The sequence below is a fragment of the Lactuca saligna genome, chromosome 6 (genome assembly GCF_052625555.1).
Source record: "Lactuca saligna cultivar CGN05327 chromosome 6, ASM5262555v1, whole genome shotgun sequence".
Lineage (NCBI taxonomy): Eukaryota > Viridiplantae > Streptophyta > Magnoliopsida > Asterales > Asteraceae > Lactuca > Lactuca saligna.
In genome coordinates, this window is record NC_136422.1 from 151,300,017 (window position 1) to 151,318,289 (window position 18,273).

General features: G+C 31.0%; 2 protein-coding genes and 1 long non-coding RNA gene across 3 annotated transcripts; 2 read left to right on the forward strand and 1 right to left on the reverse strand.

Moving 5' to 3' along the window:
* The first annotated feature begins 1,201 nt into the window (after nt 1–1,201).
* Nucleotides 1,202–3,428, forward strand: LOC145003018 (uncharacterized). Its single transcript, XM_078962183.1, has 2 exons — nt 1,202–1,298; nt 1,576–3,428. The coding sequence occupies exons 1-2, from the start codon at nt 1,202–1,204 to the stop codon at nt 3,426–3,428; spliced, it is 1,950 nt and encodes a 649-aa protein (XP_078818309.1).
* Nucleotides 3,429–12,268: 8,840 nt separating this feature from the next.
* LOC145000736 (bax inhibitor 1-like) lies at nt 12,269–14,280 on the forward strand. The gene is made up of 6 exons (XM_078960004.1): nt 12,269–12,458; nt 13,069–13,212; nt 13,294–13,385; nt 13,486–13,672; nt 13,753–13,908; nt 13,996–14,280. Exons 1-6 carry the CDS (start codon nt 12,336–12,338, stop codon nt 14,044–14,046), a joined length of 753 nt encoding a protein of 250 aa, XP_078816130.1. The 5' UTR covers nt 12,269–12,335; the 3' UTR covers nt 14,047–14,280.
* Nucleotides 14,281–15,079: 799 nt separating this feature from the next.
* Nucleotides 15,080–15,721, reverse strand: LOC145000737 (uncharacterized). The gene is made up of 2 exons (XR_013661340.1): nt 15,418–15,721; nt 15,080–15,346 (listed from the first exon to the last, which is right to left on the reverse strand). It is a non-coding gene; the product is annotated as an uncharacterized LOC145000737 (long non-coding RNA).
* Between the last annotated feature and the right edge of the window lie 2,552 nt (nt 15,722–18,273).

An 18,273-nucleotide genomic window follows, 5' to 3' on the forward strand; every position in this document is an offset into this window, starting at 1 on the left:
TGGAAACGACCTAGATCTGTATTTTGGAGCTAAACAGAGGCGTAGTATCTATGGGGCCAGGAGGGGCAGTGCCCCCCCTGATTTTTGGGCTAGAAATAGGAATTGTAGTCTAAAAAAAATTAGTTACATGCCTGCTATCTTCAAACTTGGGCTTTGGCCCCTCCCGATTCTTAATCAGACATGTCCAATAGTCCATATTCTCCAAGCGATATCAAGAAATCAGAATCGGTTCATCCCCATTTGCCCAATTCGTCATTCGATACCTATCTCGCATGCTGTCTCCGACTCCATGTCTTGCTAGTCGCTTGTGCGACTGTGCCTTGTGTTGCTGTCTCGCCAAGTCGGCAAGTCGCTGGTCTCACTCTCGACATCAACATTCACCAAGTGCCATAATCGCCATTCATAAATCACAGAAAATCAGGTATGGAATCCCGATTACCTTCATCTCGAGACCCGAATTCTACTCTTTCTTTTCTGATTAATGATTGTTGGTGTTGCACTGTTGCTGCTGTTTTATGTTGCCTGCGTTATTGAGTTTCTTTTTTAACTTGGCTGTCATTTGCAATTTGCCAATTTAATTAATGAGTTGAGTTGTGAACTTATGATTTGTCAGTTTTGCTCTTCTAGCCTTCTTTCAGTTTTGATTTATTGTAAGCTCTACTGCTCCAGGACACCAATTCCCCAAACAGGAATAGAAAAAAATTGATTTGGTTATGTTATGCACTTATGCTGATTTTTGATTTGGTTATAAGGTTATTGATTTTCAGCTTTGATTTCTAATTCTTGATTTGGTTATGGTTCAAAGCTTCAAACAAAACTGAAAACAAAGATTGATTTGGTTATTGTTAAATGAGTTATTGGTTATTGTTCTAATTTTGATTTTGAATTTTTTATTGAATCAATTGTTTCTTCATTTTGATGTTTCTAGATATAATCATGGGAAAGATGAAAACCTTAGATTATTTTTTTCAAAAGAAAGGTAGATGATAAAGAAACTAATCATGAAAGTGAAGAGAGTAAACGTCATAAAGCTTCAACAAGTGAACCACAACCGCAAAAAACGGAAAATCAACAAGAGATTGAGCCACAACCGCAAGGAAAAGAAAATCTACAAGAGAACGAGCCACAACCACAAGAAAAGGAAAATCCTAATGAACTTGATTTGAAGAATCTAGAAAGAGATCCCGCTAAACGCTAGCAAATGTGGGATTATCCGGTCAATTTAAGGGAGCAAGTGAGAGGGGCTTATATGAATTTAGGACCTTTCCAAATACGTCTTCAGGAGTATCAAGCTAAAGGTTCAACGAAACATCCTCGTAGATTCCAATATTCTTGGTTCAACATTTTCCCTAATTGGCTAGAGTATTCTCCAACAACACACGCTTCTTATTGTTTTATTTGTTATATATTTAATGATAAACCAAATGTGTGTCATGGTTACGATGCATTTACTGTTAAAGGATTTGATAATTGGAAAAAAGTTAATACGGTTAAATTGTGCATTCTTGAAACATATTGGTTGCTCACAACATAGAAATGCTGTTGCATTTGCTGAAAACTTGATGAACTAAGCAGCACACATTGAAAATATCATAGTGAAGCAAAATGAAGCGCAAATATTGAAAAACCGTTTACGATTAAAAGTTTCAATTGACACGGTTCGTTGGTTGACCTTCCAAGCTTGTGCTTTACGAGGACATGATGAAAGTCCTAATTCCAAAAATCGTGGTAATTTTCTCCAACTACTAAAACTTCTAGCATCTTATAATGATGAAGTTGCAAACGTTATATTACAGAAAGCTCCTTATAATTCAAAGTATACTTCTGGGGAAATTCAAAAAGAAATTCTTAGTATTATTGCCATTAAAGTTAGAAAGCATATTCGTAGTGAAGTCGGGGATTCATACTTTTGTGTCATGGTTGATGAGTCATGGGATGAGTCTAAAAAAGAGCAAATGGCAATAGTTTTGAGATTTGTTGATGCAGAAGGAATCATACGGGAAAGGTTCTTGGATTTGGTTCATGTTAGGGATACCTTATCATTAACCTTGAAAACAAATATGTGGAGACAACTTTTACACTACCAATTTGATGTTAGTAAAATCCGTGGCCAAGGTTATGATAGTGCTAGTAATATGAGAGGGGAATGGAATGGATTACAAGCACTTCTTCTTAAGGATTGCCCTTATGCATATTATGTTCATTGCTTTGCTCACAGATTGCAACTAGCCTTGGTGGCTGCTTCAAGAGAAATTATTCCGGTACACCAATTTTTCACAAACTTAATTTTTACAATTAACGTAGTTTGTGCTTCCAGTAAGCGTCATGATGACTTACAAAAGGCAAAGGCAACTGAGATTGAACAATTATTGGAACTAGGTGAAATCGAATCAGGGAAAGGATTGAATCAAGTTGGGACATTAAGAAGAGCTGGTGATACACGTTGGGGTTCTCATTTTCGTTCCGTTTTCAGTTTGATTGACATGTTTGCTTGTACTCGTGTTGTTCTCCAAGGAATAATTGATGACATATCTGCTACTTATTCTCAACGCGGAGATGCTGATGCAGCTTATAGTTATCTGAAATCATTTGAGTTTGTGTTTATTCTTCACCTGATAAAGGAAGTAATGGGAAAGACTGATATACTTTATCAAGATCTACAAAAGAAATCCCAAGATATTCTTAATGCTATGGAGTTAGTTTCAGCAACAAAGGAGAGTCTAAATGATTTCAGAAACAAAGGATGGGAGTCTTTACTTGCACAAGTAAAGTTTTTTTGTGAAAAACATGAAATAAATATGCCAGATATGAATGCTCCTTATACTTATACTCGATATCGGCCTCGAAAAATAGATAATCATGTTACTTTTGAACATTTTTATCGAGTGGATTTGTTTACAGCCACATTGGACAAACAACTACATGAGTTGAATAGTAGATTCAATGATCAGGCGGTGGAGTTGTTAAGTCTTAGTTCTACTTTAGTTTCTAAAGTGATTAACGTTGATCAAATTTGTCTTCTTGTTGAGAAGTATTATCCTGAAGATTTTATGGAGCAAGAGAGGATTCAATTACGATATCAATTGGAGATTTTTAATATTGATATGACAAAGAATCCAAGGCTAAGTGGTGTATCAACTATTACTGACCTTTGCAAGCGTCTTGTGGAAACTAGGAAATGCGAGACATATTATTTGCTTGATAGAGTGGTTAGGTTAATCTTGACACTTCCAGTTTCAACCGCAACAACAGAGAGGGGATTTTCAACAATGAAAATATTCAAGAACCGTCTTCGCAATAAGATGTCGGATGATTTTCTCACAAACAACTTGGTGATTTACATAGAAAGAGAAATTGCTGAAAACATTGATTCGAACTCTGTAATTGATGAATTTAAAGACATTAAAGGTCGTCGGGCTGAGTTGTAATTCTTTTTATAGGTGTTTATTTTTTGAAAACAATCTGTGTTTTTTTTTAAGAATGCTAATTTCAGTTTATAATATTTTCGCCCCCCCCCCCCCCCCCAAGTTATTTGTGCAAGCTCCGCCACTGGAGCTAAAGAAATGTGAAACCAGTTATCTAGGTCAGATCTGCAAGGGACTTAACGAGTTCATAAGGGGGACTCGACGAGTCCGTTGAAGAAACCTCGATGATGTTCAATAAAACTCAGCGAATAGTAGGATCTTGTCCATTTTCTGATTATGCTGGGACTCGGCGAGTCTGAGGATGACTTGACGAGTCAGTTCGACAAATCGTGATGACATCTAGTTTGGGAACTCGACGAGTCATGGGGTGACTTGGCGAGTCTAGTCGCGATTCTAGGTTTCTGAGTTCTAGGACTCGGCGAGTCACAAGGCTGATAAAAAAACGTACTTGTATGAGATGGTGTAGAACTTATAGATGATGTTGGTCGGTGTTATTAACAACTTAAACGTCAACATCACTCCCGGCCTCTCAATCTCTTACATCTTTTTTCTTGCCCTGATCTCAACTGAAACAGTGATGAAGTTTGATGGGATTAACCCTGTAGATAATTTTGAAACTTACCCAATCACAGGAAAATAGCAAGTGGTGAGGCATGGTAGCAAACGTGGTCCGTGAGATCTAATTCGTTGCTTGTGGCAGTCCAAAATGTCGAACGATCGATGATAGTGGTGACGGAGGTACGGTGGAAAACAGGGAAGGCTTTAGAAGTTGGTGAGTTTCTAATGGTCATCGACAAAACGTAATCAACCTCACTAACAATCGGAATCAGGGGAAAACGGGGAAGGATTTAAAAGTTTGTGAGTTTTCTAATGGTTATCGACAAAAACGTAATCAACCTCATCAACAAGCAGAATCAGGAAGGAGGCGGAGATGTGGGTTTAATATGAAAGGGGATTTTGGATTTTGGATGATGTACTCTTGCAGATTCTCCTACTCATCTTTGATCAACTTCCTTCCACAACTTAATCGTCGGAACATGGAGCATTGGTGGAGAGGTGGTGGGGAGTCAGGCCGGTAGTCGGTGCAGAGAACAGCAAATTAGGTTGTCGATGAATGAGAACCGCAACATAAAAGACACAACATCCATGACTGAAGGAACAGAAGGGATCATGAAGAAATAAAGCATTGGGAGGTGGTATTAGAGTGAATGGTGGCACATAACACCAGAAAATGGTGAAGAAGGATCGAGAATCGCTTCTAGAGAGAAACATTCACAGAGGGTTGAAGAAGGATCGAGATGTAACAAAATGTGAAGAAGAACACAAAGTGGAATCTAATTGGCTGAGAACACAGTGAAGCAAAAGTACAAAAACACGTGTACATCAAGAATATAAATAATGACATAAAAACACCTAAGACAGAAAAGATACGAATTTGAACATATATAAATAAATATGGGACAAATTCTGCCAAATCCTTAGGAACTTTACTGTTCCTAAGGATGGTCCTTCTTTAATATATATCTACCCTAATAGTGAAAATGTTTTTGCCAATTGTTATTTTTTTCAAGATTTTTGTCACATGTTACTATGTGAAAATTTTGAATTATTTGAATTCTACATGTCATTATGTAGTATTTTCATTTTTTTGTTAATAAAAAAATTAATCAGTTCCATTAATTAACACTTTTATTATTATATATGTAAAATATTTATTATATTAAATGTGTAGATCAACACTATAATTAATGAAACATTTATTATTTAAGGTAAATATATATTTCTCCGTAAAATGAATATAATAATAAATAGTTTATTTTTTATACTACAAACACATTTATTATAATTTTTTATTATATAATCAAAATAATGAAATATTATAACATAATATTATCAAAATCAAGATATAATAAAATATATTTTGTTAAATTTTGAAATAAAATAAACATTAAAAATATTTAATGTTTACAGTTTAATATAAAACTTTTATTTTTAATAAACTCGTATATATATATATATATATATATATATATATATATATATATATATATATATATATATATATATATATATATATATATATATATATATATATATATATATATATAGTAGGTTCACGCGAAAACATAAATATCTTGCGAAAACACGAAAATAGATTTTATCTTATAAAAATCAAACACAAGTACTAGAAAAATTAAATTAATTAGCAATAAATTAATAATAAGAAATATACATTAGATTGTGTTATGATAATATAGATTTAAAGACGGTTTTAACAACTATTTTTTCACGTCCTTAACCACTTTTAAATTCATGTTTTCATAATAAAAATATCAAAAATCATGCTTTCCTAATATGAAACAATTTCTCATGTATTATCGATTATCATCTTCTAGTTCAAAGTTTGGATGAATTATTGTTTAAAATATAAGGTTGAGGAGACCAAATCTCATAGTTTTTTCTTGTTTTCGGTTTTTCCTAAATTATTTGCATTTTCGCATGAACCCTTATATATATATATATATATATATATATATATATATATATATATATATATATATATATATATATATATATATATATATATAAACTAAAAGTGGAACGTTGGATCAAAAATAATTCATTAAGGACATGATCGTCATCTTACCTATCTCATTTAATATTTAATTTTTTTGTGCTATTTAAGATATTAATATAAATGTCTAAAAATTTACATCATAAATCAAAATTTCATATTTAAAAAAAAAATAGTATTTTTCGTTTCAAAAAAATGCAGATTTTTTTAACTTTTTATAAAAACAATGAATTTTAAATATAAAATAAAGTGAATTTTTTTTCTAAAATAACTGCAAATTTAAAAAAAAAAAAAAAAACTGTAGTTTTTTTGAAAAAAAAACTGTAATTTTTTTAAAGAAAACTGTATTTTTTCAAAAATAACTGCAAATTTATTAAAAAGAACTGTATTTTTAAATAGAAAAAGTGCAATATTTTCAAAAAAACTGTAAGTTTTTTTAAAGAAAGTTACATTTTTTTTTTTCAGAAAAAGCTGTATTTACCAAAAAAAATTGCAATTTAAAAAAAAAAAGTAAATTTTTAGGTGCAAATGTGCATATTTTTGCAAATGCACATATGTATATTTCTTATACTATAATATTCGTACGTAAATCACAACAAATCTCATATTTATTAATTAATCTATAAACATAATAGTACAATTATTTTATTCGATACAAAATAAAATATAAAAAAGAAGAAAATGCTACAAATTTCAAAGCGTTTTCATGTCTTTCTGTTAATATTTCCATATTTTCTTCAATTTATCATTTTCAACCTCTTCAATATTCACCACAATTTCTTCCAAATCTATAAGAAAATTAAAAAGAAATTGATTGATACAAAAACATTCACAAAAATACATATGTGATTTACATGTAAATCACATGTAATTCATATTTGATTTACATGTGTATCAAATGTAATTCATATGTGAATTACATGTGAATCACATCTAATGAATATGTGATTTACATGTGAATCACATGTAATTCATATGTGATTTACATGAGAATCACATGTAATTCATATGTAAATTACAATTCATATGTGAATTACATGTGAATCACGTGTAATTCATATGTGATTTACATGCGAATCACATGTAATTCATATTAGAATTACATGTGATTTACGTGTGAATCACATGTAATTCACATATCACATATAATTTATATGTGAATTACATGTGATTTACGTGTGAATCACATGTAATTCATATGTGATTTACATGTGAATCATATGTAATTCACATAAGTATTACATGTGATTTACATGTGAATCAAATGTGATTCATATGTGAATTACATGTAAATTACATGTGAATCACATATAATTCATATGTAATTTACATGTGAATCACATGTAATTACAACGTTAAACTTTTTTTTTATAAATTTAGCTACGTAAAAAAGAAGCAACCATAGTTATTCGGATTACAAATTACAATACCAAGTTTGTTTATTGCAAACTCGACTTCCTCAATAGTGAAGTTCATCATTAGTAAGGAAGCCTTTTTGTCATCAATGTCATTGCTTCCTTCATCAAGATCCTGCATAGAAAGTATTTTTAGCAGATTGATAACAAACTCTGATGAAGATAAAAGTCTAAAAAATATGTTAAACATGAAAAAAAATACAAATGAAGGATTATAAGAGACAATGATAACCAAATTTCTTGACCGACAAAGATGAAGCATAAAATGTCTAGCAAAATTGCAGAAAATAATAGAGCTGTATAAGTTCTCCCGAGACACTGTCTTCCAACTAATCAACATCTATTTCATCAGTTAACATTGTTTCAATGTCATAAGCGTTGACCTTCATTTGCAGATGAAAAATTCAAAATGAAATATCATAAAATCATTATTCATATCATGTTTTGCAACCCTTAAACATAGCAAAAGCAAACACACAAGCATCCTTGATTTATAGTTTTTACAAGGTTTGTAAACAGTTTGATAATCAGATTACTAATGGACCAAATACTTGAAGATGAAGAGAAAATTACGATCTTATTGAAAAATTGGAAACATTACCTTAGAATTTAGAATAGCACTAAGAACAGAACAAAGAGTTGCAACATATACTTTGTATCGGAGTCAAGCTTCATTGAGAGCTCCATTGATTTTATCGAAGATAATATCTGAAATCTCGATTCTATCGTATCTTCCAAATGTTTTTTCCCTTCCATCACCAACTCGTGTGTCGATTTCTAACTCGTGATGGTCGTGCTGCTAGTCTCGTCTATTGATTTCGAATCTTAACACGAAATTGAAATTGTGGATCAGAAAACAATTGCAAACCCTAATTTTTGCAATTGACTGAAACAGGAAGAGGTGAGGCAATGATAGGAGGAGAGAGATTTCTCATCATGGTGTTCTCTTTCAATCTCTTATCAATGTTATCCTGATCGAAGGAATCATCGTCGCAAAGGCATAAAGACGTGTGTATGTGTGTGTGTGTTTATGCGTGTGAGGGAGAAAGAGAAGTGGGGGAGAGACGATGAAGAAGACAATTAATTGATATGGTGAGGATTAACGGAGGCGACCATGGCTTTCAGATGGTGGCATTGGATTTCATCAAACGGTTAGCGATGAAGTGGACATGATGAAGGTGTAAGGAGAGGGAGGGGATGAAGAGAGAGAGAGAGAGAGAGAGAGAGAGAGTCGACGTGATTAATCTGATAATGAGGTATCAATTACATTTTCCCTAAATGCCTTTGATTTATTTTAATAAGATGCCCCCGTCCCTTTTTTATTTTCAGGTATTTACAAAAATGTCACAAAACATCCTAATGCCCTTGATTTATTTTAATAAGATGCCACCGTCCTTTTTTATTTTCAGGTATTTACAAAAATGTCACAAAACATCGTAACCCTTTATTATTTTAATCTAACCGTCATTGTTTAGTTCTCGGGTTCTCGGGAAACTTTGAGTTCTCAAATGATCCTTGCTCTCTCTCCTCTCTCTCTCTCTCTCTCTATATATATATATATATATATATATATATATATATATATATATATATATATATATATATATATATATATATATATATATATATATATATATATATATATATATATATATATAGACTAAACTGCAAAATTGATCCCTGTGGTTAGCGAAAAAGTGTGGATGGAGTCCAAAAAGTTTTCAACTTGTACCAATGGTCCAAAATAAAATAATTCTTGTGGTTTTGGTCCCTGAAAAAGTTGAAAAGACTATTTTGCCCTTTTATTATACAAATTGATTGATTGATTGATTGATTATACAAATTTTTATTATACAAATTGATTGATTGATTGATTGATTGATTGATTATACAAATTGATTGATTGCAATATGGTCTTTACATATATAGCAATATTTTTATTATACAAATTGATTGATTGATTGATTTGTCTTAATTGTTAATTGCGATATATCAAGCAGATGAAGTAAGATCGATTGTTTTGAAATGCGATGTCAAATCTGTTGAAGGGTGTAATGATTATTGTTTTCGAATGGTATGTGTTCGATTGGTTATTGGGTTTGTATACAGGGATCGATTTTAAACGGAGGTTAAAGATTGTGGGAACGAATAACTGTTAAATTCGATGTTTTCTGGAACGAAGCCTTGGTTATTAAATGAATCATACGAAGGATCTGTTATTTGATTTTGGAATTGGGGCGAATAATCGAACGATTTGGAGTTGCGAATTTGATTTTGAAAAGCCAATCAGTTGGGTTCGCATATGAAAACAGATAAGTTTTGATTTTAGATTCGCAATTGGGTTAATTGGGTTATTGATTGAGGGACGATTCGTGAAGAAAAATGCAAAGTCAAGAAGGACTGTGAAATGTGATTTGTTCAATATTGGAGTCAAATGCAGTTCACGTGTAAAAGCAAAAATGTTCGCATTTGGTAATACAAATCAAAATTGGGTTTCGCATATGAGGTTGTATGGATTGGGGTTAAAGATGCGAAGGTGATTATGGTTAATATTAATTTCGCATTTGGTGAGACAAACAACTCAAATGCGAATGAACTAAAAAAAAAAATGACTGGAACATGCGAAGAAAGAGGGTGAATGAAGAATGCGAATTTTACCGTAGAATGCGAATTGGGGAAGAAAGCTAAGAATTTCGCATTTTTATTATACAAATTGATTGATTGATTGATTTGTCTTAATTGTTAATTGCGATATATGAAATACTTATCAAGTTAGGGGCAATATATTTTATTTTGTGTTTTTTTAAGTTAAAATACATTATAAAAAAATAAAAAACAATTGGAAACTAACTTATTTTTAAACTCATTTATTTCATATATGTCAGAATTTATGAACAATTTCGTTACTTCAAAATGACTTTATTATGTTCATGAAACATGTCTAATATTGAATGATGAATAAAAAATATATCAAATACAACAAACCTCCTCATCCATGATGATCATTTCAATGGAACAAACTTTATTATTTCTGACAAAGTTCCAAATTTTAAGCACCCGAACCTTGATATGTGGTTTTTCATCTATCTGGTCAATGTTATTTAGGTAAACCTTATTTTCTATTTCCATTTTCTGCAATAAATTTAATCATTATAGAATTGTAAGGAAAATTAGCAACCTTTTAAAATGTACAGAACATCCTAACCAATAAGTAAAACAGAAAAATTATAAATCAACACATGACAATAACAACTGACTTAATGTACTCATAAATTTTTAAATTGAATAATTCATTTTATAATAAAATGGAATACAAACAAAAACAAATAATTCATATGAAATAATGTTTTAGATTGAATAAAAGTTTATATAATAAGATGGAACACAAATATATAATAAACATGAAAACGACAATTATACCGAAAATGCCCATGCAACATACTAACACTAACAGATAACATAACAATGAGTAAAACAGAAAAATTAAAAATCAACACATGACAATAACAACTGACTTAATGTACTCATAAATTTTAAAATTCTAAATTTTTTTGAGATTGTATTTAGATAAAAACAAACAAATTTTAAAATTTCATACCATAAAAAAAAGTTACTGTGCACATCTGAAAAAGACTATTTTTAATTTTTTTTAAAGAAAATGAACTTGTAATGTTCATTAGTTTTTCGTCTTTTAAACTGAAAAAGGTAGAAGAAGTAGACGATTAAGAAGAATTACAAAAAAGAAGAAGAATAGAAATCATACAATGAGAACGTGATAGATACAGATAAATAAGAACATGGAGGAAATAGAAATATTGGTAATTCTGATTTTTGAATACACTAACCTGATATTTAATTCTTGAAGCGTTGCAGAATAACAAAGAATGAAGAAGAATACGTTTGCTGTGGTTTCTATGGAGCAAAATTGTTATGGAGCAGAATGGTAAAAAAAAAATAACCGTATAAATGATATTTACGTTTGCTGAAAAATACTGCAGATTTTTAGGGATTTAATGATTGCAATATATTGAATTTGCAATCAAAATAAACAAACTTTCAAATTTAATCGTGATTTTCGGATCTGATTATTCATTAACATATTTTTTCAAATTATTTTCATAATCTTTATTCATTTAAAATTAATGCATGAATATTTTGAATGCAGTTGACAGCTAAAATTTCCTGATATATTGCATCAGTTTGAACTTTTATTCAATTTTCGGATTCAATGGCATTTACGTAAATATAGAAGAAAAAATGAGCGGGAAAACTCTATTTTAGGGGGCTGGGAGAATGCCACGTAGCCGAGTTCTACTTATTTATTAGAATTAGGATATATATATATATATATATATATATATATATATATATATATATATATGTCACATCAAGTATTAATACTAATCCTCCTTAATAAATGATGGTTTTTTTGTCACATGTCATCTTCTCCTTCATTTGGACACATGACATTTTCTAGAATTTTTGAATTTTCTATTTTTCACTTGTCATTTTATTGTAATTTTCATTTTATTAAATTAAAATTTCACATTTAATATATAAGGTAATATATATTTAATATATTTATTAGAAATGATTTATATATGTAATGTATTCAATGAATTAAAGTCTAATTAATTTTAATAATTTAAATTCATTCTTATTTTTCTTATAAATTCAAACTACCTAAATTATTAAAATTTTATAATACATGAATATGAACTAGTATTAATATGTATAAAAAATATACAAGTTGTTATGGTTGACGATTAGATTTTCGATAGGCATCTGGCGACTTCGCGAAACTACCGGATTACTTAACTATGTCTGCAAACGTGTACTATAAATATCGCATATTTTCTTACCCCAAAAGTCATCGGTTCAATACCAAAATTTCATAGTTCTTTATTTTCTTCAACTACCATGGAATCATTCTCATCGTTCTTCGATTCACAATCGCGATCGGCTTCTCCAAACAGCTGGACCTACGATTCTCTCAAGAATTTCCGTCAAATCTCTCCCGTAGTTCAGACTCATCTCAAACAGGTATGTTTAATTTGCCCTAATTCTTATTGAATATCATTTCGTTAGTATAGATGGAGTTTTTGAAAAAGAAAACGATTAAATCATTTCGTGTTCAGGTTTACTTTTGTGAGACGCAACGAATTTGAAATTCGTTGGTATTTTATCTGTGAAATTTTTATATGATTCCTTCGGTTTAACAACTTCGTTTGTCCAATCGGGAAAGAATTCATCGATAAAACTGTGATCTAGATTGTCTTTTCGGTGGCGGATTGTTCTGAGAGAGTATAGAAACTTATTGCCGAACAAAAAGCTATCAAATCAGGTCTTTCGACATTAGGGATCACTATTAAAAAACGCGAGATGGAATCGTTCAATTCAGAAGTGTTTATCAATAGTTTATATCATAGTAAAAACAATTAACTGAAATGAAACGAAATTGTTCAATTCAAAACTCCGGTCTTTGACATTAAGGATCACTGCCACAAAACACAAGATGAAATCGTTCAATTCAGAAGTAGTAAAAACAATCAAATGAAATCCTGCATAGAAATTGAAATTTGGGGATTTTCATAGGTAACTCCATATAATTCAATCTGTCGTTAACAAGTATCTTCCTATAATGTAATTGCAGGTTTACCTCTCACTATGTTGCGCTCTCATGGCATCTGCAGTTGGGGCTTACCTTCACATCCTATGGAACATCGGTGGCCTTCTAACCACCTTCGGAACATTGGGCTGCATGTTTTGGCTACTCGCCACTCCACAATATCAAGAGGTAGATTCAATCCTATAACATTCCTTCAAATCTTGATTTCTTGTTCTTCATGTCATTCTAAAACAACTTGTAATCCACCAGCAAAAAAGAGTCTCTCTATTAATGGCATCTTCTCTTCTCCAAGGAGCCTCCATCGGTCCTCTAATCGACTTAGCCATAGAATTTGACCCAAGGTTCATTCTTCTTCTCCTTCCTCTTCTTATCTTACATTCTTAAACTTACTATTTCACACATTCAAGTTTCTTGATTCATGTTCTTTATTACATTCTGCAGCATCTTGGTGAGCGCGTTCATGGGAACTGCAATCGCATTTGCTTGTTTCTCAGGAGCTGCCATGTTAGCAAGACGCAGAGAGTATCTTTATCTTGGAGGTCTTCTCTCTTCTGGTGTTTCAATCCTTTTCTGGTTACATTTTGCTTCATCAATCTTTGGTGGCTCTGTTGCCCTTTTCAAATTTGAGGTAATACTTAAAACCCCTAAATCCTAATCCATTCTTTTTTGAATTCTTTTCAACTAATTAGCGTTTAATTTGCTTTTTAGTTGTACTTTGGGTTGTTAGTGTTTGTTGGGTACATGGTGGTTGACACCCAGGATATCATTGAAAAGGCTCATCTTGGAGATTTGGATTATGTGAAACATGCTCTTACGCTTTTCACTGACTTCATTGCTGTTTTTGTTCGCATTCTTATCATCATGGTGAGTTTTAGCTTTTAATAGTAGTTGGTTTTATTTTTGTTTTTAATAAGGTATGGAGAGGATTTAAGGTTGTTTTATGCAATGCAGTTGAAGAATTCGGCTGAAAGGGAGGAGAAGAAGAAGAAGAGGAGGGATTAGGGTATTTGTGAATGGAGGAAAATGTGAAGCAAGCTTTCTGACTACAAATAAAACCCAATGTAGTTGTTACTTTTGTGTAGTACATTGTTTTTTTTTTTTTTTTTAAACATGAGTGACGTATATGTCCTATGTCAATTTGAGATTATGTGATTAAACCCAACAATTTATCTCAACGTGGGGTTGTTATAATTATCCCATGTACTCGATCCAAGTGTTTAAAAGCTCATTACATTACATTATCTTCGAATATTAATAACTTATCATATTCACATGCGTATGGGGTTTCCTACTTTACTAGTACATCACCCCAAATTTTTAAAATCAAGTTGAATCGCATTTTTAAGTAACTCCTAATCTGAGCAACACATGATATCTAGTTGGGATGTATAATGTTAAAGGTTTGGTTATTGTTTTTATACCAATCGAGTTTTTAAGTTTTTCAAAACATAAAATTTTCTATAATATTTGTGGAATCTAGAAAAAGTTGATATTTTGTCAAGTGGTGTCAACCGCCAATGAATTCAACTCGGATGGAGTTGGTTTGTTTCTTTACGGTTTAAAGAAACATAAAATCAATCAGCCCATTATAATATAGTTACAATGTATTTCATATTTGCTTATTCAATCATTTATGTTATTTTATGTGTCTTTTAAGGGAACAAAGTTTGTAGTGATATGTTTCTTTTGGGATCTCTACCTTTAGTATCTAGTTTCTAGTCATTTCAAAGTTGAAATCGGATAGTAAAAATCAAAATCAAAGTGTAAACCGGAAAAATATCGAGTTGGACTGTATGGAATCGGAGTGTATTGATTTCTGCAATCGAGATTGTATCGACTTCTACAACACAAGAATTTCTCCGATTGTTCCCTCTATCGACTTCATCTGTTGTATTGACTTTGACTGCTTTCCATTTCTATAAATTGATCTTTGTTCTGTAACTTCAATAGAGATGGATATGAACCTCGATGAAAAAGATGATGTGAAGCAGAATATTAATGATGGTGGAGGGAGGAGGAAGACGAAAGGTTCTAGTTTTGCAAAAAACCAACATACAATTATTCGATTGATGCATAGCAAGTTCAGTTCTAGCATATATCAAATTACAGCTTGTAAACAATAACGCCAAAAAACAAAACCCAACTGAGTAGTAAGCAAATCTTTAGCTTCCGATTTTGGCTTACCATCTCCTTCAAGCTCCGATTTTGAATTATCACTTCCTTGAAACTTGATTTTGGACTTCAGCAGTGTGCTTATGATTTTCGCCTCATCAACCCACAAAAGAAACCCACTCCTACGTCCCTGCATATTTCAATAATCATCATTTACAAAAAATCCCAAATGTTATCGAGGTTAGAATAAGAATGGAGTACCATATTCGGCAAACATAGTATTCACTATTAAGATTCTTCTTAGTCGTGAAAGTCCTTATGATTGTCATGCTTCCACAATCGCACATCAACATCTTTTCTTGTTTGGATGAGAAGAAGTAAAAAGGATATGAAGATCTCGTGAAAAAAGAAGAAGAAGAAATAGAGAAAAAGAAGGAAGAAGAAGTAGTCAAATGGACAAGAACTAGTCAAATGGAAGAATAGAAAGCATTGACTGGTTAAATGGGTTTTAGATGACCGTCTGACCCTTTTAGTTTTTACAAAAAGACCTATTCCACCCGACAAAACCAACTTTGTTCCCTTAAAAGACACGAAAATAATATAAGGGACTGAATCAGCCAATATAAAATACATTGTAGGGCTACAGTGTCATTTTTTCTATAATATATGATTGGCGGGTTAGCAGGTTGGAAACTTCAATCCAACCTATATAATCCATTTAATTATATGGGTTCGCGGGTTCACAGGTTATTGCGTCGAACCCAACCCGCATAACCCGTTTCATAAATAAGCAACAAATTTTCAATAAAATTATAAATTTGTTAACATCCAAGTAAAATTGAAAAATAAAAACATTCATATAAAGTACAATTGTTAAAAAATATACAAAAATCAATTCATTTATGCTAGAATTCTCATTTCTTCCTCCAAAACCGATTTCTTCATGATGACTTTCAATTAGAAACGATATGCAAAATTAAATTTATGATCTTTTGAAAGCTACATAAATAAATATGTCTTCTACTGTTTGTACTAAAAAAATCTCACCAAATGACAACTTAAAGTGTGTTAGAATTTGTAGACAAACAAAAATCTCACCAAATGACAACTTAAAGTGTGTTAGAATTTGTAGCCTTCATATTGTTTCGTTGATGTTCAAATTTATTACATTTTGAGTTAGGTTGTCAACAACATTCAAATCAATTGCATAAGGAATAGAAAAAAATAATATAAAATTTTAGTAAATAAGAAAAAACCGAAAATTGTAAAATATTAATTCAAAAAGTTCGTTCGTGACTCGTTATTATCTAAAAAATGACGATATGTGTGTTTTCTTTTTTGACTAGGGTATTGCAAAAAACTAGCCATATATGAATACGGAAGGAATATAATGATACGAAACATTACGAATATGGAAGAAAATCAGATTTTATTAATAATTAAATATTTCTATTTTTTAAATACAATGTGTGTGTGTGTGTGTGTGTATATATATATATATATATATATATATATATATATATATATATATATATATATATATATATATATATATATATATATATATATATATAATCTCAATCCAAACCCGTTTATTTTTAGGTTTGGTTAGTTTTGGGTTACATGTTGGATCGAAAGTTGTCACCATTACTTGTGTGTCGGCCTTTGGGGTCGTTTAAGTTTAACCCTTGTGAAGTAGGTATTTGGGAGTAGTTTCCAAGTCTCTTTAGGCTTCAGAAATGTAAATCTACAAGAAGCTACTTAAATCTACTTTAAGTCTTGTTTGGATGTGGTCTAATAAAATTGTCAGGTTAAAAAAAAAATAACAAGAAGACTCAAAATAGAAATGTGATATGTAAGATTCTTGTAGATCCCAAGATAATCATATATATGGATTAACGGTGTGTCTTGTAACCTATTGAAAGATCTAATCTTTATTAAGTACTCTTGTACAAAGGAGACAAAAGAAACTCTCATTCTATGTCTCTGATTTATCCATCTTTATTTATTGTGTTTTGTCTCTTCATAAGCAAAATCTTGTGGGGGAGAAGGAAAAATCGAATACAAAGTGTTGATGACAAGAAAAAAGACAAAATTGTGTAGGATATTAGTAGTTCATCTAGGTCTTAACGATAAATAGCGCTAATGTGACTTGTGAAACAATTTAATTTCTCAAATTTTTTTTTTTACTAACAAACAAAATGAATGAAATAAGATCATTTTATGCTCCAAGATTAGTGTATCCTGTTCCTTGAACTTGAAAGCACACAATAAAAAAAAAGATGCTTAAGTTGAGGGTTTGACCGGGAAAGATGAAAGTGAAGAAAAGAATGGTAGGTCATAGGAATTAGCAAATGGTGGAAAATCTTGTAGTTGGCTTTCAAGAAAAAAGAGAGATCCATGAGTTAAAAAGGCTTTCAAAAGAAAAAAAAAGTGTGAATAGGTTCAAAGAAATTAGATTCGGTATTGAGACAAGATAAGATAAAACACCGGTTTAGAATTATGTTAAATTTATCATAAACATCCTTGTAATTGAAACCATACGATATAGACATGCTTAACATAGTGGATTTGATAAGAATATTAATTGATAATAATGTCATGATATATGATTACTACTAAAAAATATAAAGTCACCAAGATATAAGTTTAGCTGTTTGGTTGGTTAGTGTTGTACAAGAATTTTCTTTTTAGTTAAAACATGGTTTCATTGATATTGGACCTCCAATTTTTATTTAAGATTTCAAATCTTAATCCATCGGTCCAGAGATTTTTTATTATTTTTTATACATGCTTCACTTCATAATTTTAACAAATTGCAACTAATAATCTTAACCATATTATCCACCCTCTGAAAAATGAAAACCAATACTACAAACTTATTTGTATGAAGATTTATTTTTAATCCATAAAAAAGTATAAACATTGAAAGGATCTGAAGTCTTGAACAATGTTTATAATGTTCGACTTTGATCATTCAGTAAAAAAGATAATATCATCTAATTATAACAGATAAAACCTAAGACCCGTGTCAACAATGTAAATATATTTGAACACATCACTTGCAGAAGCATTCTAAAAGGCGATATGTACACATCCCTTCACCAAAATGAAAAG